At 43.0% G+C, this 19,235-nt stretch overlaps 1 protein-coding gene across 2 annotated transcripts in view; it reads right to left on the bottom strand.

The window, feature by feature from the left end:
- Positions 1-19,235, bottom strand: part of syne1b (spectrin repeat containing, nuclear envelope 1b) — a 79,455-nt gene that overhangs the window by 25,720 nt on the left and 34,500 nt on the right. The window contains exons 51-92 of one of the 2 annotated variants that reach the window (XM_083924088.1): positions 18,927-19,218; positions 18,663-18,835; positions 18,253-18,562; positions 17,815-17,979; positions 17,157-17,513; positions 16,925-17,061; positions 16,151-16,328; positions 15,446-15,628; positions 15,185-15,328; positions 13,978-14,142; positions 13,715-13,887; positions 13,347-13,500; positions 13,025-13,168; positions 12,527-12,691; positions 12,131-12,448; positions 11,737-11,892; positions 11,327-11,497; positions 10,773-11,099; positions 10,516-10,668; positions 10,180-10,347; positions 9,904-10,080; positions 9,624-9,770; positions 9,414-9,539; positions 8,814-8,990; positions 8,346-8,611; positions 5,862-8,022; positions 5,339-5,676; positions 5,100-5,244; positions 4,788-5,006; positions 4,436-4,704; positions 4,036-4,201; positions 3,769-3,924; positions 3,528-3,680; positions 3,197-3,379; positions 2,951-3,088; positions 2,493-2,678; positions 2,201-2,323; positions 1,892-2,074; positions 1,460-1,603; positions 945-1,133; positions 544-684; positions 76-189 (exon numbers count right to left, since the gene is read on the bottom strand). In XM_083924088.1, coding sequence (XP_083780214.1) covers positions 76-189; positions 544-684; positions 945-1,133; positions 1,460-1,603; positions 1,892-2,074; positions 2,201-2,323; positions 2,493-2,678; positions 2,951-3,088; positions 3,197-3,379; positions 3,528-3,680; positions 3,769-3,924; positions 4,036-4,201; positions 4,436-4,704; positions 4,788-5,006; positions 5,100-5,244; positions 5,339-5,676; positions 5,862-8,022; positions 8,346-8,611; positions 8,814-8,990; positions 9,414-9,539; positions 9,624-9,770; positions 9,904-10,080; positions 10,180-10,347; positions 10,516-10,668; positions 10,773-11,099; positions 11,327-11,497; positions 11,737-11,892; positions 12,131-12,448; positions 12,527-12,691; positions 13,025-13,168; positions 13,347-13,500; positions 13,715-13,887; positions 13,978-14,142; positions 15,185-15,328; positions 15,446-15,628; positions 16,151-16,328; positions 16,925-17,061; positions 17,157-17,513; positions 17,815-17,979; positions 18,253-18,562; positions 18,663-18,835; positions 18,927-19,218 — 9,934 coding nt within the window. Of the gene's footprint in view, positions 1-75; positions 190-543; positions 685-944; positions 1,134-1,459; positions 1,604-1,891; positions 2,075-2,200; positions 2,324-2,492; positions 2,679-2,950; positions 3,089-3,196; positions 3,380-3,527; positions 3,681-3,768; positions 3,925-4,035; positions 4,202-4,435; positions 4,705-4,787; positions 5,007-5,099; positions 5,245-5,338; positions 5,677-5,861; positions 8,023-8,345; positions 8,612-8,813; positions 8,991-9,413; positions 9,540-9,623; positions 9,771-9,903; positions 10,081-10,179; positions 10,348-10,515; positions 10,669-10,772; positions 11,100-11,326; positions 11,498-11,736; positions 11,893-12,130; positions 12,449-12,526; positions 12,692-13,024; positions 13,169-13,346; positions 13,501-13,714; positions 13,888-13,977; positions 14,143-15,184; positions 15,329-15,445; positions 15,629-16,150; positions 16,329-16,924; positions 17,062-17,156; positions 17,514-17,814; positions 17,980-18,252; positions 18,563-18,662; positions 18,836-18,926; positions 19,219-19,235 lie in introns of those variants that run through there. The other variant, XM_083924087.1, reaches the window with a different exon arrangement.

Below are 19,235 nucleotides of genomic sequence, written 5' to 3'. Positions count from 1 at the left end.
CTTGCAAAATGTAAATGTGCACTGTCACTGAGAATCAACAAACTACCAAGTTGACACCTTGTATTATTCACATACCACATTCTTTAATGTCTCCCATGAGCGCTGCAAGTCATCTAAGTTGGCAACAGACTCAAACGTCGGGTCATATAACTCTTGGATTGGAGCTCTTGTGAGCGTTCCTCTTCCCATCTAAAGATAAATATTCAAACAGCACAATCAGCAGTTAAGACCAATTAGTCATGAAATTGATGGCAATCAGATAGAAATACTTCTATAAAGCGTCTAAATATTTAGGCGTGGTGCAGGCAGTGAATAGATATGGATTACTACTGCCCTTGTTTGTTTTTTTTTGCTTTATTGTTATTAATTACATTAATTAATTAAGATTGCTTAATTTAGAGTTAATAGGAACAATATATACTAATCAGAGAAATATTGTGGAAAAAGAGTTAACTGACCAGATAGAAACCACAAAGTTTGTGCAATTTTGACGAAAGACCAGACTGAAAAATGGCTTTATAGAGGAAGAGAGAAGGCAGATACCTTGGTTATATTGGCTTCAGTGTAATTGATGGGAGAGGGAGAGCGGCGGACAGGAGAAGAAGAAACCTCACTGTTAGTGCCCTCCTCCCCAGACTCCTCAGTTACAGGAGATAGGAGGGTGTGACAGCGACCAGCCGTCATCTGACACCATGCAAGAAACAGAGCAGAAGAACAGACATGCAAGGTGGATCCGGAAAGATTAATCATATGTAATGTGTTTTTTTAAATAAAAGTCCTTTTCAAAAACACATATTTGGTCATAGAGGCAGGCAAAGAGGTTTCATTCGTAAGATTTACAGAATACCACTATTTAAGCTTAGGCCAGAATGAGTTTATCGAGTAAGCAATGCAAACAGCTTTGTCAACACCACTATGTTATGTGGTATATTATGTTCTCTTACCATGACGGCTTGTGCTGAAGATTTTTTGGATTTCTCCCCATCCATCTCTTGCAGACCCTCAGGCAGTCCCTCCACATCACTCACTGTCAGCAGCATGGTGGCATGCTTGGCCTTCACTGCCAGCATCTTACATTTTGAGTTTAGTGAGGCAATCTGCTCTTGGTAACCTTTGATCTTATGGGCCAGTTCCTATTCAAAAATGCAAAATGTGCAACTTATTATGAAGTTATGAGGAAATTTTACCTACAACAATGCAGCACAGAGAATATCATAAATAGAAATGAAGATTGCATTGAATAAGTTGGCTAATAAAGATGTTGCAGTGCAGTGGATCTGCATTTTGTACTGCTGCCACTTGGCAAAAGGGACATCAAATTGATGTCTAACCCTTGCTATGTCACACTTTATTTGTTATGCCTGTATTACACTGATGACGTGACAAGGGTTTCCTCTCCTCAGTTCCTCCCTTCCTGTTGAGGAAAAGTGGGTTAAGTGAGTGAATTCATGTTTTGTACTTCATGATGAAGGATCTGGGCTTGCAGCTCCTGGATGTTGTTTGTGGGGATCGGTCGGTCCTGAATGACACGGTGTGCTTCCTCTATCAATCCCTGTAGGTCTCTCACTTCCTGTTCATATTGCTCATACTGCACCACTGCCTCCTAGACAAAAAATGAAATTGCTCTGTTACTATTAGATGAACAGTTCAAACTTCCAAAATGTTTTTTGTTTTACAGAAATGTAAAAGAGTACACCTCTCAAAATGTGCAGTGAACAATATGAATCCTTCAGTTCTAGTAAAATTCTTTTAGATCATATTAAAGCTTGTTAACTTGGCAGCATTGTACCTCAAACTGCTACCTTTGCCTTTCTACAGAAACCATATATTGCATAGGAATGCAGGACAATAAGACATTTCTGTGATGCAGCAATAGCACTCCCTACTGTACCTGTAGGATGTTGCATTGCTGAATAGCCACGTGCTGCAACTGACTGGCCTCTTGTTGCAGACGCAGCGCTGTGCGACAGATGGCAAGGTTGGGCATCACCTCCTCTGGGACCCGCAGAGCACTCTGACACAGCTGCACTGCCTGCACCTGCTGCTTGAAGCTCTCCATATCTGCCAACAGACGCTGCAAAAAGAGGAAAGTTTAGATTGTGTGAAACTGTTAACAAGCTATATTGTGCAAAGTAAACATTCAATGTGCTTTCTGACTAATTACAGGCCACGTCCTAATTATTTGAATGTGGTGTGTTACCTGTCTCTGAGCCAGCTGTTCTTTGAGGCTTTGGTGTGCCAACTCTGGTGAGGTCAGTGTAGCTTGGACCTGCTCCAGAGCAACATGTAGGGCCTTAACTTCATACTCCAGGGCTTCCATACTCTGAGGACATATCATACATGAGTCAATTATATAGAATTTTTAGCACTGTAAAGCATGAGTACTAATTCTCCTTCAGGGAAGTATTACTGATCAAACAGGATAAAAACACTAAGAGAAGGCATTTGTAAATGTGACAAGTAATAGATAAGAAACGTTTTTTTCTCTGTACCTTATCCGCATCCTCCAAGCTCTGCAGCCGTGTCTTGATGCATTGCTGAAGCTCCTCAGTGTGTCGACTAAGTTCACAAACCTGCTGGCTCATAGACTCGACCTGCAGAACCTCAGACAGAAGCTCCACTTTTTCTGCCATTGATTCCAGGTCGCCATGGAGCTCCCGAGACTCACGAAGGACAGCCTAAAGCACAGGGCAACAGGGCAGTGAATGAAAGGCATGTGTGGTATGGTCTCCTGGTGGGATTTCTGCAATATGTGCCTTTCATGAAATGTGTTCATGAACTCTGTGGGAAAAAGCATGAATCCAGCTCAAACCATGTCTATCTATTTACTTCTTTCTTTTTCTAAAATATATAAAAGGAAGGTAGAGAGCCCAATAACATTTCTTAAAATGTCAGTAGTTGAATATTACAACAGAACCCATGAAGCTGTACGTCTGGACCCCTGACTGACCTGGTACATTCGTATCTGCTCCTGCAGATGTACGGAGGAGTTCCAGATGATGTTCGCCCTGACCAGGCTTTTGGCTTTCTCTGACCACCTCACAATGAAGTCCAGCATCTCATTATACTCATCTAAATAGCAGACAGCCTAAGGAGCCAAGATAAGAGAGATGTTGTATGGTTAAATTACAACACAGATGAATAAAAGTATGCCTACCAGTGTACCTCTGTCACAATTTCTAAATGTTGGTATAACCTTTTTGAGCCAGTTGTTCCTACAGTCTGCAAGCCGGGTTGTGTGGTGATGCATCTCTGATAGTTTGCTGATGGCGTCACTGAGCTGTTTGGCCAGCAGGGGGTTTCTGCGGCCAAATTCTTGTACAGCAGCATCCAGTTCTGAGAGGGTACGACCACAACTGTCCAAGTCCTCAGCCATGCACTGAGAAAAGAAATGAAACATGCATCATTTTATATACTGATAGTCTGGTATGTAATAGTCTTGAAGGATGGTAAGACTTCAGAATTTCTAAACCAACTGTATCAACAACACATTCACGGTAAGCCCAAGCTGAAATAAGTTAACCCACCTTGACCTCTTCTTTGGCATGATCAACATCAGGAGATTTTTCCTTGAATTTAGCTGAGGTTGCTTTGAGCTTCTCAGAGATGTCGTGGATTCGAGAGTTGAAGTTGTCTTTTATCTCTCTGGTTTTCTGTATTTCTCTCTCTTTTGAAAGAACCTAGAAGATATTAAGACATTGGAAATTGTCGAATTGGACTAAGAAATACAATTTATTTTCATTGAAAGCTTTTAAAATGATGCAGTACCTGATCCTCAATGGCCCCCAATGCAAGAGAGACCTCAGCTAACTGCATGGAGATTTCAGAGGGCAGTATAGTGTAGAGGTCCAGGTACTTGCTCTGTTGCTGCTCTGCTAATTTTTCCACATTCTGACGATAGGTGATCACTTCTCCATGTACAACCTGTGTGCAACAAATGGAGGAAATATGTTACCTTTGTCAAAAATAACACTATTGAAATACAAAAGTTCTGGGGATGACTGGAAGATTATATTTATGTTTAGTGAGATGTACCTCAAGCTCTTGTAGCAGAGAATCAATATCTGGTGTGGGATTGAGAAGAAGTTCTCTGGTCTCCTGAATCCAGGCTTTTGCAACACTAAGTTCCTTCTCCACTTCCTCTCTGTCCCTCAGTTCCTGAGCTGTTTGAGCCCGCTTAGTCCTGGACTGTGTCAGGAGGCTGAAACAAAAAGAAAAATGACTCTACTGAATTTCTGAATGGCAGAATATAGATGACTTGATTTGTAAATGGTAAATACAAGATATTTTAAATCTACATACTATAACAATGTGTTTTTGATTTGATTTAAATTCATTATTTAAAAAAATCCTCATTAAAAGAAGACCATTGATAAAATGCCATTTTAATTGCTCTTGTTAAATGCGACACTTAACAGGTTTATCTTCTCACTACCTTTCCATTTGGTCTTGAACACCTCTGATCTCCTTGAGGCTGGGCAGCTCATCCTGTTCAGTTGTTGGTGAAGGCACTTCCACATCGTGCAGCAGGCTGAGAGCGTACTGGCGCAGCAGTGTGATGGAGGAGAGCTCTCTCTCCAAGTCTTGGCTTAGCAAGTCATGCTGGTCCAACAGAGACTGCAGGGTGGCTTTGGAAGCCTTCTCCACGGCACTGTCAGGGAAACGACTTTGGAGCTCATCAGACACTGCTCTCACCTTCACCATCTGTACAAAATTATTTGAGTTAATTTGCTAGTAAAAGAAAATTTATTTGAATTATGAAATACATATTTTTCATATCTGCGTACCTTCTCTCTAAAAGTCCTCCAATCCTGTGCTGTGTCCTCGAGTACTCTCTCTCGCCCACGTGCCACGCTTCGCAGTCGTGTCCATCGCTGCCACACAGTGGTCATGGAGCGACTGATGGTGGCCTTGCTTACATCACTTCCCACCAGCTCCAGCTGGGCAGCTTGCTCCTCTAAACCACTCAGTTTCTCTTGGAAGCCATTAACCAGTGAGACAAGGGACTGAAAAATTAAGAGAAGATTAATAAACAAATCAATAAGCACAACATTCAAAGAAGCACCACACAATTTTAGTATGGAAAATGCCTCTCATACCCGATGACTGCATAGCTTATCTTCAGCCTCTTGGCTTGTGGCTGCTTTTGCAGTTGAAAATTCAGTCAGCTTCTTCTCAGCCTCATTCATAAGTTCAATGACAGTCTGCCTTGCCTCCTGGTATGACTTCCACTGTGCCACACAGCTAAGAGGAGCATAATATACCAAAGGATTAAAATCCCATAAATAACTTTCTGTATCTTCACAGTATATTACATGTGCGCCATCTCTCTCACTACCTTTGAAGGACATCCTGGTGACACTGGAGCTGATCTCGGACTTCCACGCCTCTCTGCTTGGCTGACTCCACGCTCACACGGAGCTGCTCTTTAGCTGTGGGGTTGACCACGTTCTCCAGCTGAGGCAGCACGGCCTGCAGCTCTTCCAGGTGGATGAGGAACTCCTGCTCTGTGGCCATGATGTCCCCCTGCTGCCGGAGACACTCCTCATAGTTCTCCACGTCCACACCCAGGCTGGCTTGCTGCAAGAACGACACAGCATCCTCCAGCCATTCACAGGCTGACTGCATCCTGAAGTGGTACTTCTGGCACAACCCCAGGGCTTCCTCGAGAGTAATCTTTACACAAAGAAATCATCTTTTGTAATTTTATGTAACTTTTATGTAATTATTTTGATAATTCAGACCAAATGACAAATTATATACTGTATATAGACATTAAGGTATAACAACAAACATAATTTAACTAAAATTAATTTAGGATGACCATGTTTTATAGAATATTGAATGTAATACTGTCCCACCTGTTTGGAGCTCAGTGCTTTCTGAACGTCCGCCTGTAGCTTTGCCATTTCTTCTAGGCTCGTATCTACGTGGGCTGGGACAAGCTCATTTGCGCCAATATACTCCTGCTTCTCCCTGCTACTAAGAGCAGCCACTATTCTCAGTTTTGACTGTACTTCCTCCTGCATGATTTGCTGCTTTCTGATCTCCTCCTGCACCTTCTCCACCCTCACATCAACAATCACAGCACAGCCCAGGTCATCCCTGACCTGCTGCAGCCACTCCAGGGTCCTTTTCATCTCTGTTTCAAAGTCTTTACTTTGGACAAACCTGTTCTCACACTCTTCAATCAGGTCCCCTACTGCAGCCTGCAAAGATCGCAGCTCGTCTTGCCACAGAACCACTTGTTCCTTGGAGGCATCATGGGCTGCTTGCTCCACGCGGGGTGCAAGAGTGTCCATCTGCTCCATGAGCCTTGACAAGTGAGAGTTGGCACTCTGGAGACTCCCCGCCAGAGCGTGGTAGTTCTTCAGCCTCTCCTCAGCTGACTGCGTCTCTGCATTAACTTTTACCAGCTGCTCTTTTGTGGCCTTTAACTCAGAGTCAACCTGCATAGCCATTGCCTTGTGGTCTTCAAATGACTCCAAGGTTTCATCCAGATGCTCTACTTTCTGTTCAACCAACCTCTTTAGGCCGTTGTACAGGCTCACAAGTTGCGTCATTTCCTCTGGGCGCCACGGTTGACCGGTGCTACGAAATCCTTCTTTCTTCTGGTTCAGTTCACTCACAGCTAGACCAAGGTTGCTGAGGTCTAACTGGATCACTTTGTAATCACTCTGCAAACTGACAACCTCTTCTGTTTGCAGCCCTACAGGCTGCGTGCCCAGATTATTGAACTGTTCCTCAAGCTCTTTCAGGGCTTTATGAGTGACATCTATGAAAGAGGTGTACTCATTCCTTGTGAGAATGGCCTGCTGGATTTTCTCCTGTTTCTCTTTGGCTAGTGCTAATATATTATTATATTGCTGGGGTAGCGTGTTAAGTTTTTCATCCAAATAACAGTGGTCTACTTCATTCAGACTGGGTAATATTTCCTGACCAGCTCTTTGTACAATTAGGAGAAGATTCTCATATTCAATGGCTTGCTCGACTATCTGTTGATACTTTAGTAGCTGCACTTCCAATTCAGCATCTCCAACCATCAGATTGATTTCTGGGAAGGTGACTATATCAGCTTGTTTTATCCACAAACATATTTTCTCTAAATCAGTCTTGAAATACTTTCTGGAAACCAGTACTTTTTCCAGCTCCTGGAGTGTCTGGCCACACCGATGTAATGTTTTGTCGAAGATGTTTTGTAACTCCTGCAACTTTGTGAGAATCTCATTCCTTTCCTCCTCGCTGGCTTCCCTCATAAGGTCCCTTCCCTGAGACCACAAGGAGGTCAGCTCGCTCTGATAGGCTTTCAGGCTGCTTTGGATGTTCCTACATGTTCTGACCTGCTTGGCCAGGTCATCAGGTAACAAAGCAATGTACTCCTCAGCCTGGGCCTTCTTCTCATTCTGCTGGACCCAGGAAATGGACTGGCTCACAGCTATCAGGAACTGTGTTCTCTCTGTGAAAGCCTTGCTGAGGTGTTTTCTGCGCTGCACCACCTTCACACTCAGAGATTCCACCTCACATTGAGTGTCGACGATAAGCTGCTGGAGACGTTGCCGTTCACTGAGGCCCAGCCGAGCCAGCACCCTGTCAGAATCGGCCATGGCCTGTGCCAACAGGAGCTGCTTGGCCTCTAACTCACTGCAGATGCTCAGGTGGTCAAACAGGAAGCTTTGAGCCAGCTCTGGAGGAGGACTCATTTTCATGGCCTCAGACAGGGCAGGCTGCTGCTCCTCTGCCCAGTCCCGAGCCTCTCTCAGACGGGCCTCCACTTGCCCCATCTCTTCCAGGGTCACCACTGAGTCCTGGATTTTCCTCTCAATTAGGTTTTGCATCTGAGACCATCGTTGCTCAAAGTGGCTGATCTGCTCTTTGACCAGCTCCTTGTCATCCAAGTTTAAATTTTGGATGACTTTTTGTTTCTGTTCCTTAAGGTCCTCAAGAGTGCCTTTTTGTTCCCCCAGAGTTACTGCAAGCTTTTGTAATGCCTCCAAATGCTGAGATGAACTTTCAGCATCCGTTCTGTAACACAAACAAATAATGAAAAAGGAATTACACAAGTGCTATATGGAGGATATGACAATGTAAATATTGCTTGTTGTGATTTGTTTAAAATTAGTTCCCAAAATTATCGCAATGATGACCACACTAATGATCTTACGCAGAGATCCTGTGTTCACAATTCCTAAAATATGTAGAAATAATTACAGCCATGACAAAGATATTGACAATAGACAGCACAACTGGCATTTTCTTGCAGCCTAAAACAAAACATATTGGCATATTAGAATCAGAACACAGCCATATGTGATGACTAATTCAAAGGTTTTGATGTGCAAACACACCTGGCCAGATTGTCCCACTCTTTGGACACCTGTTCAAATAGCGCCTCCACTGCAGTAATGCAGTCATGGTATTCTTTCGACTTCTGCAAGTCCTCCTCTCTCTGGCTCTGCAGCTTATTGCCTTGGTGACAAAGCTCAAGCCACAAATGGCCCAGACGGTCAAGCTCTGCATGTTCTGGAGAGTCCTGGCCACCAGTCAATCTGCTCACAGTCTCTGTCATCTTGGTCAGGATACTCTGTTTAGACTGCAGTTGCTGGCTGCATTCCTGTGTGACAAGCAATATACTGGATGGTTACCCTTAATACATCCAACAGTAAGCGGATCTCTCTTTAATCCCGACACGACTCAAGCCAAAATGTTGGATTAGATAAAACAACATCAGCAACAGAATCATGTTTAGACTCACGTTACTATATTTCTTCGTTTAAATTAACATGCAAAAGAAAAATAAGTGTTTACTGTTGCACCTTGGCTTGTGACAACATGTTTTGAGCTATCTTGGTCTCCAACTCTGCAGGCCTTCTGGAGAGGCTGAGGAGCTGCTGCTCTGTATCCTGGAACAGACTTGTCAGATCTTGCTTCTGTTCCTTGATCTCCCTCCAGCCCTCTGAGAGCTCCTGTGCACTGGACATCCTTTCCTCTATCTGCAAAAACACATTTAGATCTTCCTACAGTCCATATTTGCAGAATTGTAGCATATATACAGTATATTTATGTATAAAATAAAAGGCCACATTCTATACCACATATGGCATATTTTCACAATATATTGACAAAATGTATATATTTATATACACATAAAAGAAAATATAACATGAAATGTACATAAAATGTGTACTCGCCATAGCACGTCTAATATACAGCACTCATTGGACTGTGTGCCAGCATACAGTATATCATGAAAATTTGTAACAAGTTAAAATAGTACCATAGTAAATAGTACAGACATTTTTTTCGTGCAATAACTATCAGTGTTTACGATATAGTTTTTGATGTACTAATCCTTCAAGATTCATAAAATGTGTCTTTTATTTTGAACAATGGACAAGGAAGTAACAATTACTGACCGTTAGTTTGACCTGCTGGACCTGAGCAGCTGTCACTCTCACAGCCTCATCAGACAGGTCGCACACAGAACACACCAGGTCCAGGTAAGTGCTGGCCTGCTCCTGAAGGGCCCTGTAGTGCTTGACCTGTGTGTACAAAAGTAATTAGTGATAATAAATTATGAGAAAAATAACTGATCGCCACCATTGCTTTCCAAGAGTTTCAGTTACCTGCTTCAGTGCTTCCTGCAGACCTGATGGTCCCTGATCATGGAGCTGCAGCTCCTCCTGCACTGTGGAGAGCCAGGTTTGGCTCTGCTGGAGGGTGTCCTGATGGTTAACGTGTTTCTGTAGCTCTCGGTCCAGACTCTGGTACACCTGTTGAACAAGGTGAGGTAAGAACTTCACCAACTTATATCATAAAATGTTTTTTCCTGAAAATGATCAAATCGGTAGGTCTCTAAATCAGGAAGTAGAGAATATAAAATATATGAATATATATATTACTCACACGTTGGGCAGTGCTGCAAATTGTAGAGTAGCTATCCCTGGTTCCCTGTTGGTGAGACTGCACTTGTTGACTGATCTTAGCTTGAACTTGGTCTGTACAGCTGGCGATGAGACCCTCTCCTTTCAGCTTCAAGCTGGTGAGACGCTCCTCAAAACTGGCAATCTCCTCCATTATTGCCTGAAAAAGAACAGTTAGGTGTTTCAAAATACAGATTAAGCACGTACAATACACACAGAAAAAATGTGAAATTTTGTAGGAAAGTATGGTTAAGTTCACCTTGTGTCTGGCAAGTTGCTGAGTAGCCATCTCCATACCGCTGGTTTGCATGGAGTCAGAGGTGACCAGTCTACTGGACATCTGTAAGAGCCACTTCTCAACTTCTTGCAATTCACTGTTGTAATCCTCGTGTTCCTTCACCCACTCCACAAGGTTCTGGACTTGTGTCTAAATCACAACACACAGCCAATCTCAGAGATTCATGTAGCTCTGTGACATGTGATCATTAAATAAACAGTTGATTTCCTTTTGTTGTTTGCTAATACTACACAGCTATGGTATTTGGACTTAATTAAGATTTCTCATGTTAGCTGTCATCTAACATAGTGCCCATACCTTAGCTGCTAAGCAGAGATCTTGGTAGTCAGCCTGCAGCTTTTTCATGTTGTCACTTATAGTGGGGTCATGGACTGTGTCGAGCAGGGCCTCTCCTTTCTCAAATACAGATTTCACCGCTGATTCATGAGAATATGCTGTCTGCTGGATGGTCTGAATATATGAAAAGAGAGAAAGACATTGCAGATAAAATCCTTTTTGAGTTTTATTTTCATTGTATTTCCACGAGAAAAAAAGATTAACCAGTGTTAAATTACCTTGTACTTCGCTAGCTGAGCCTTCTTCTGGTAGAGTTCAGCTTTAGGCTCTACACTCGATGCTAAAAGATTCTTGGTCTCCATCACCCACTGGGCCTGGGACTTGTATTTATCCATAAAATCTTTGGAAAGAGAAATACATTTCTCGAGGGAGCTATGCTCTGTTCGCAGAGCTTCCATCAAATCCTGTAGTTGGGAGAGGTGGCTGTCCACCTCCTCCTTCAGTTGCTCTGCTTCAGGCTCCTCCAAGAATGCCATGGATTGCTCTGTCTTCTCCCTCATTGTCTTCAGGTAAGAGTGTCCCTGCTCCATGTCTGCCTGGAGAGCCTGAAAGGTACAGTTTTTTATTTTTAAACAGATACCAGATTCTTGAGTCTCGATCGTAATGCTGCCATTTCCCCTGATAACATATGTCTTAGAAAGTCAGCAATAGTTTGGTCAGGCTAGAGTATTTATGCACACTTATGTTGGAGGTGAAATGATGTGAATTGTCTTTATAGAACAGTCAATGATATACAGACAGCATATGCTCTATGTTAGACAGACACCTGTACCTCTAGTTTTTTCATCTTTCTCTCCATGGCAAAGCGGTCCACTACATCAACACTGATAGCCACAGTGCTGAAGTTATTCTGAGCTGTGCTGAGCCAGTCTGAGAAGGTATTGAAGACACACTGTGCCTCTTCAATGCAAGACACCTCCTCCTGGAGCTGTTTGATCGTCTCCTGCAATATAAAGAAAGAGTAAACAACACATGCATGGGAGAAGAATGCTTGGGGTAGCTAAACTGACTGATTTCTAAGGTCTCAAACAACAAAAGCAATATAAATTGTTATAAATATTAACAAGCATGAATTGAAGTACATAGGTATGTATATAAATATATATATATATATATACTTTATATAATATTCACAACTATGTGTTACTGGGATACTGTGTGCAGTGTTCGAAAACATGTTACCAGTAAATGCAGAAGCAGGACATGGTAGCGGGCTGTAATCTGGGTCGCTCTGGAACTGATCCGGCTGCTAATATGGGTCTCATCCAGAACCTGCTGAGCCAAGAGACTGAGGCCCTCCATCTCGTCTTGATAAACCAGCACTTCCTCCTGCCAACTCTAATCAAATAATTCGACCTTTAGAGAAATCTGAACAATGCTAAAAATGTTGCTTCAAATGCAAATTAACTTTAAATGAAGACTTTTCTTTTGATTCGTATGGGACTGAAATGACCTGCATTGATTTAAAATGCATTATTGTCACAGCAAATCAAACTGCACTGACAAACTATGCATAAATATGCAGAACAGTGCAAAACATTTCCATGTACATAGCTTCTTTGCATGTCACACTAACTTTTATTAGCTGGAGTTGAGCATCTTTGGTGGCTCGATCTGACCGCCGGTGGCTACGCAGTTGTGCTTTAGTCTCCATGCCCTTTAGCCAGCTGTCAAGACGCTGAAACTTCTGCTCCATCTGCCGGAGTTTGGCCAGAGCACTGTTGAGCTGAGCCCGGGTGCCGGCCAGTCGGCCTTGGTACGACCTCCACTCCTGCTGCAGGGTCTCCAGTGCTCGGTCTTCGATCTGAGGCAGGCCCCAGGGAATGACCAGCTCTCGACTGACCAGCAGGGTGTTTAGCAAAGCCTGGCCCTCTGTGCAGTGCAGCTGCAGTTCCTGTAGTTACACAGATGTGAGCAATGGCAGCTCTCTAAAATTTCAGGTAATAACTTAACTGACTAGAGCTTTTCAGACCTGTAGCTTTTGCAGAGTCTCTTCCAGCATATCAACATCACCCTCCAGTTGGGTGTAGCAGCCAAGCTTCTCTTGTTCTTGTTCCAGCCAGTCCTCAAATGCTTGGAGGCCCCGCTGATACTCCTGGTGGGCTCTCACCAGATCCTCTGCTTTGCCTACTGCTCCCTGAGAACACAGTGAAGTCAAAGATTCAGAGATATAATGTCCAGAACTAATTGGTTATGTTTTTCTTTGTTTGTTGATATTCGGCCATAGTTTAAAAAAAAAAATCACTTCACACCCAAACTGTATTTTCAGGACTGTAAAGCTTTTTTCCCTCTCTGTCTTACTTGCCTTGTGTTAATCAATATCTAGATGCTGTAATTTGTATTATACATTTTTGTTGAACATCACTTTAAAAACAGCTACACAAAATTAAACAGTATCTAATACTTAAGATGAAATATATATTTTTATAAAAATCACTGTTTGGCACTGTGCACATTCTGCTTTCATTACCATGGCGTTGTCTTTGACAGTGTTATAGCGCTCTTGCAGATCTTGGAGCTCCAGCTGAGCAACATAGTTCTCAGCGATACTGGCACTCTTCGCAGTGATGGTGTCTAGTAGGGTGCTGTGGCTGAGCACTTCCTCATACAGCAGCTGAAACAATAGAGGTACACTCTCAATCAACTGTGCATTTTGCAAATCTATATCTGTTGTAGTTAAGTGGGTCATGTGACTAAAAACCCTGTACTGCTCCTTTTCATGACTTGTAAAATCTATGGTTTGAAATTCCAAAGTATTATAGCATACATTATAATAGAGAAGATTGCAATACCTTGGCTTTGCTTAGATTAGCAGTTTTGTCTCTCATCTCTGGGCACGGTTTATCAGTAGGGTCAAGACTCTCCTCCACACGTTCCATCCATGCCACAAACTGCCTTACATCCTCCTGGTAACTAGTCCACTGAGACAGGGAACCCTCCAGCTGACTGTTGATTTTTAAACGTACAACAAAGTCAGACAGTGCTGCAGTAGTTGTAGCAATAGTAGCAATACATGACCTGACAATAATAGTAGCAGCAGGAATGAGACACTGTTTAACACTTTGTGCTTTTTATAGTTAAAAGTTTGTGAAAAACCTTTTGTGAAGCTACCAAAATGCTGCTTTAAATACATCCTTGTTACTTATAGTAGAGAACTAACCTTTTGCATTGGATTGATGCAGACAGAAGGGCATCCCATGAGTCTTTTAGGTCCTGTATTTGATTTTGGAGTACAGGCACTCCCTCAGTTGAGGTGTTTCTCTGAACTGACTCTCCTCTTGTGATCAGCATTTTAAGCTGGATCTCTTTCTCCTGGCGAGCAGTCAGCAAGGCCTGGGGCACGCATGACATTTCTGCATTTAATACACTCCTTTAATGGGTATTCACACTCTAATTCTGAAAACTACTTGTGACTTTTTATACCTCCAGCTTGATCATTCTGCTATCGAGAACATTTTTGTCAGCAGTGGGGGTGCAGTAAGTCTGTAGCATGTGGCTGGTGTCAGCCACCCAGTTCTGCAGCTCCTTCAACCCTTGGGAGAAAAGCTGGTGCTCAGTGGCTATTCGGTCAATCCGTGATGCCTTCTCCTGCAGATCCGCATAAGAGGACACGACCAGAACATGACCACTACGTTTTAGAAATGTAATCCACAGCAGGCTCAACCTGATAATTGCACATGCAGAGTCTTTGATGACTAAAAAGATTTAGTACAAAGAAATCTAAAGGAAATTAGCTTGCATATTCTCTGTAAAGACTTACAAATAGTAACAAAAGAAAGTAATTAGTGTTTAATCATGGTGAGTTAGTACCTTCACTGTTTATCACTGTAAAATAACGTTAAGTCAGAGCTCGATCCAGTCTAGTGCCTCTGTCTCCTCTCCTGCATACCCCCAGAAAAGCCCCAGTGCATAAGCAAATTTGTAGGCATTACTGTACCTTGGTCAGGTTGGTTAAAGCTAGGTACTGAGCAGAGAGCTGCGAAACACGGTGCACAAAACCCTTGCCGGCCGCGTGTTCATCCCACAGCAGCTGGGCCTTCTCTTTCAGCTTGTTCAGCTGAATCTTGTGAGAGGCTAACTCCTCAAGCACAGACTGGAAGAGCACAAGCAAGTTATCAAAGAGGCATGCAAGCTGACACACAGATATAAGAAATTCAGACACAGACTGAGGGGTTAGAGATGGCAACATGGCAAAAAGAAAAAGAGGATGAAACATTTGGCCAATGTTACTGTTGGTAAAGCTCTTGGTGGTCATGACGTGCAAGGCATCTGGAAACAGCTGGTAGACAGTTTTAAACAACTAAAACATTCTAACCGCAATTCCTTCATAAATGAAGCAAGTATTAATTCATATGGCAGGCACTGTTAAGATGACATGTGAGAGTAGCAAAGCAGAAATATGGCAATAATTCAGATAGTAAGCAACTGGCAGTTAGTATACTGTAGGCTGTTGGCAGTGCTTCCTAACAGAAAAATAGCAATGCTAGAACACTTTAATACAGCTGGAATGGTGAGTTTCTGCAAATGACAGAAATAGTCATGTTGGCATTCAAGCACTGAGTGGTTGTTGCACTTGAACATGAGTGGTCTTGAACATGAGCGGTGTTCCAATTTCAGCTGACATAAGTACCTGTAGTTTGTTAAGCTCTAGCTTCTTTGCTGTGAGATCATGAAGCCTTGTGCAGCTCTCATGTACAGCCAGCTCTGTGGCATTCAGGAACTCCTGTAGAGGCTCGGCACTTGCCTCAAAATCTTTCATTTGAGACAAAACGTTCTGAAACACACAATAGACAATATAAAGAAATTGTTGAGATGTTTCTTTGATTAAAAATGTTTTAATACAGATTTTTTATGGTCCCTGATTTGTGAGAAGGGACATTCAGATGCTTACTTGTAGACTTGTCTCCCTATTGTGCAGGTTGGTCATCATATTTTTCCAGTCCTCTCTGGCAGTGTTCATTTTAGCCCGAACTGCATCGACTTTGTCTTTAGTTGCGGTACTACACACAAGCTCACCATTGAAAACCACAGCATTGAGCTTTGACTGCCCTTGATCTCTATCACTTAGAAACTCCTGTGGAGAAAAGCAGAGATGAGACGATACCTTTAGCATGTAGTTAAACTCTTAATCTTACAGTTCATCCAGGACACAAATGTTAAGGTGCCATTTATTGTATCAGTATGCCTTTTAGTTTGGCAGTGTGGCTCTGCTCATGTGATATTCTGGAAAAAATTGTGTTTGACATGCCGTTCCTTGAGCTCATACACCCACCGACAGAACTCTGAGTTACACATTTATCAAACATGAACACATGTTAGACTGAATGCATGAGCATCACGTTGTATCAACCACCTATTATGAGAGATAGGTCACAGACATACTATATGACCGTATGGACATTGTGATTATGAATTACTTCTGTCTGCTGTACAGCAATGTTCCATTTTGTAAGTCATTTAGTTAGTTATATATTGTAATGAAAACACACGGACAAGTCGTTGCAAATTAAGATCACATTGTGTCGGCCCTCTCAGTGGTAGTCCTGGCAGTTTAAGTGCATGAATGTTACATGGCATTTCACTTTAAGTGCTGTACCTGAATCTTCTGCAAGCTAGATGAGGCCTCGTTGAGATTTTGAGGTACGTCGAAGCACTTGGCCGTGTTGATCTTGGCGTTTACCAACCACTGTTGGAACTCTCTGAAGACTGAGCGGAACCCTTGCTCCAGCAGCTTCTCTTTGCTCTGACAATCCCTGGACGCTTGGAGACTCAGACTAGAAACAAGTCATGTGACACTCAGTCTAGAGGGTCATACATTTTGGGCATGTTCTTTGGCCTCAGGCTTGTTGGTTCTTAGCGGTTTGACCATTGATTGTATAGATGTATCAGCTTACAGTGTGACCAGGGATATAAAAATAAATATATCCTGTGTGAAACTAGAATTGCAAAAATGTAAACTGTGTCGGAGCAGAACTTGTAGTTTGTGGTTTGTTGAATTAAACTGCATTATATTGTAAAGTGTTTCTAAGATGTTTTCTCCTCCACATGTGTAAAACAACACCACAAAATACAGCCTTGAATGCTCCATAGGAACACAACACAACACAAACACACAAAGAACAAAATGATAAGTCTTAAGAAACTGAACATTTAACTGAGGTGGTATGTACTGTAGGGTTATTACAGTGCATTGTTAATGTGTTACTATTTTTCTGGTCACTGCTGGTGTATAGTTCTACAGCAGATCCTGTTTAATTCTATCTAGTTCAAGTCCAAAACACCTGGTTGCACAGTATGTAAATGCTTAATATAGCTACAGTTTTTCTTAAAGAGCCAAGACTATTGTGCATAGTATGTACTCTTTTCTCACCTGTTGTATTCCTTAATGAGAGCAGACACTCTCTCAGACTGTGTGCCCATGTCTCTGGAGAATCGACACAGATCATTGAGCTGAGTCTTCAGACTATCAGACACAGGCTCAGCTTTGACAAGTTCCTCCAAAGTGTCCTGGGTGCAAAAAAACCAACCAATCACTGATGAACAGCCATTCATTAACATTTCATATCAACAAGTTATCTACTGCTATCATTTCCAATACCTACCTTTGCAATCTGCCAGCCTTTAACAGCCTCCTCTCCCTCATTTTTCTGCTCTGCTTGTGTCAGCCGCAGACGCCAGGCCTTAAGCTGACGACTGAAGTCATGCAGGTCCTGCTCCAGCTGTGCTGACATGCCACTAAATTCTTGTTCAGAGCTGGCTATCTGGGAGAGTGCAGTCTCCAGACTAGCCCGTGTCTGCAGTGCCCCACGTTCCCACTGGTCCCATGTTGACAAGAGGGCTGCTTCCTCTCGCTCCATAGCCTCATAGCCCCCTGAGCCAGTGTGATCTCTTGACATTGCGCCACATCTTTGAACCCGGTTCAGCCTCTCTCTGCCCCGTTGCTTAGAGTCAAGCAACTCCTGGAGAGGACAAAAGGAATCACACTTGTCACTGCAAATCCCCACTATTCACAAGTTATATTACTCCCAAGTGACAAAGATTGTGGTACCCTGGACCCAGCCACTTGCTTAAGAAGTGCCATCTTTAAAACAGCTTGAGTGATACCATTTCCTCCTGCCAACATGGGAGAAATGATTGGGCAGTTTTGCTCAAATTTATGTGGTCAGGAACTGGAAGACCTTGATGTCAAGCTGCTACTCAAATGAGACGAGTCAGCTTAACTGTTTTTCTTTCTATAGTAAAACATTTTAAGGTCCTTACCTGCACCTTGGACAGTTTTCTTTTAATGGAGACTGAGTCTCCTGACAGGTCTGACCAGCGCTGGAGTTCCTCTTTTGCTGAAATCAGCCAGTCATTGAAGTCTCTTACAGCATCAAGATACTGTTCATGCTCAGACACGATGCTTTGCATGGACTGCACTTTACCCTTTTTGGAAGAAAAAGACAATGTAAACATCAACTATAATGAGGCACTATCTAAATATGAATGCGTCAAAAAGAATTTGCAAATATATATGTATGGTATGTTTTACCCTAATACTGTGCGTGTGGGTTTGTGTGTTCAATCACAGTAAAAGTCAATTTAATATATTTTACTAACATAATTTCTGAACTTATCATAACCAGTCCCTTAATATTGGCGACCATGCGGCTACTTAGATCAACTCGCAACAAAGGCCTGTGCCTGTATTTAGATCACCTTGACAACAGCTGAGATATCTGCAAAGTGTGCATTGAGCTCCACCCTGGACTCAGGTCCAAAAGTCTGGTCGCCAGTTTTTTCGTGCATCTCCACAGCCTTGTCCGTTAGGCGTGAGAGTGCTGCTGCATGAGCATCCACATCAGTCTGGATGGCTCTGAGGCGCTCAAGCAAAGCAGCTTTCTCTTTGAGGCCTGGCTGCTGAGGCAGAGTCATCCCCATCTCCTGCTCCACTGACTCCATCCACTGCTGCAGTTGGCTTTTACTTTCCTGAAAGCTGATCCACTGGGCCACTGTCCATTCTAGACGGCTATGGACAATAATAGCATTTTGAGAGAAATGGTTGCCCTAGATTATGCAAGATGGCATCAGTGGGTGTCATCGGGGTGCAGAATATGACCGTTTCCTACCTGTGGCAACTCATGGAAGTCATCAACATATTGGCCCAGGCATCCTTCAGGCTCTGTAGCTGTGAACAAATGGCCTCCTGCCCCTCCATTTGGTTGTGCTTCAGGACCTGTTCTCCTTTTCCTACAGTCATGTTGAGCTTCACTTCACCTTCACCCTTCATTAGTAAGATATCCTGCATGTTTTAAAAAATGATATGCTATGAGCAAACTAGATGATCCTTTCAAAATGTGTCCAGAAAATAGATCAGGGCATTATTCACTGACCTGTACAAGACCTAGTCTTTTCTCCAGAGTCTCTTTATTGCCAACTGTGCTGTTGAGTGATGCCAGGCGCTCCTGGACTCCATTAAGCCAGTTCCAGGTAGTCTGCAGTGTTTCTTCAAAGGCCTGTTGCTCCTGTAAAGTGAGCTGGCAGCTGCGCAGCCTCTCTCTCACACGCCTCAGCAAGGCCTGGTGCTGTGACTGCAGCTGAGCTGACACTCTTGTCTCACTGCCATCACCACGCCCGCCTTCATTCAGCGCCTGGCCCTCCTGACATAGGCGCTCAAATGAATCCCTGCATGGAAGGGAAGT

This window comes from Echiichthys vipera (assembly GCF_963691815.1).
Source record: "Echiichthys vipera genome assembly, chromosome: 12".
NCBI classification, from domain to species: domain Eukaryota; kingdom Metazoa; phylum Chordata; class Actinopteri; order Perciformes; family Trachinidae; genus Echiichthys; species Echiichthys vipera.
Note: the sequence above shows the minus strand (reverse complement) of the source record. Positions and strands in the feature narration are given on the sequence as shown.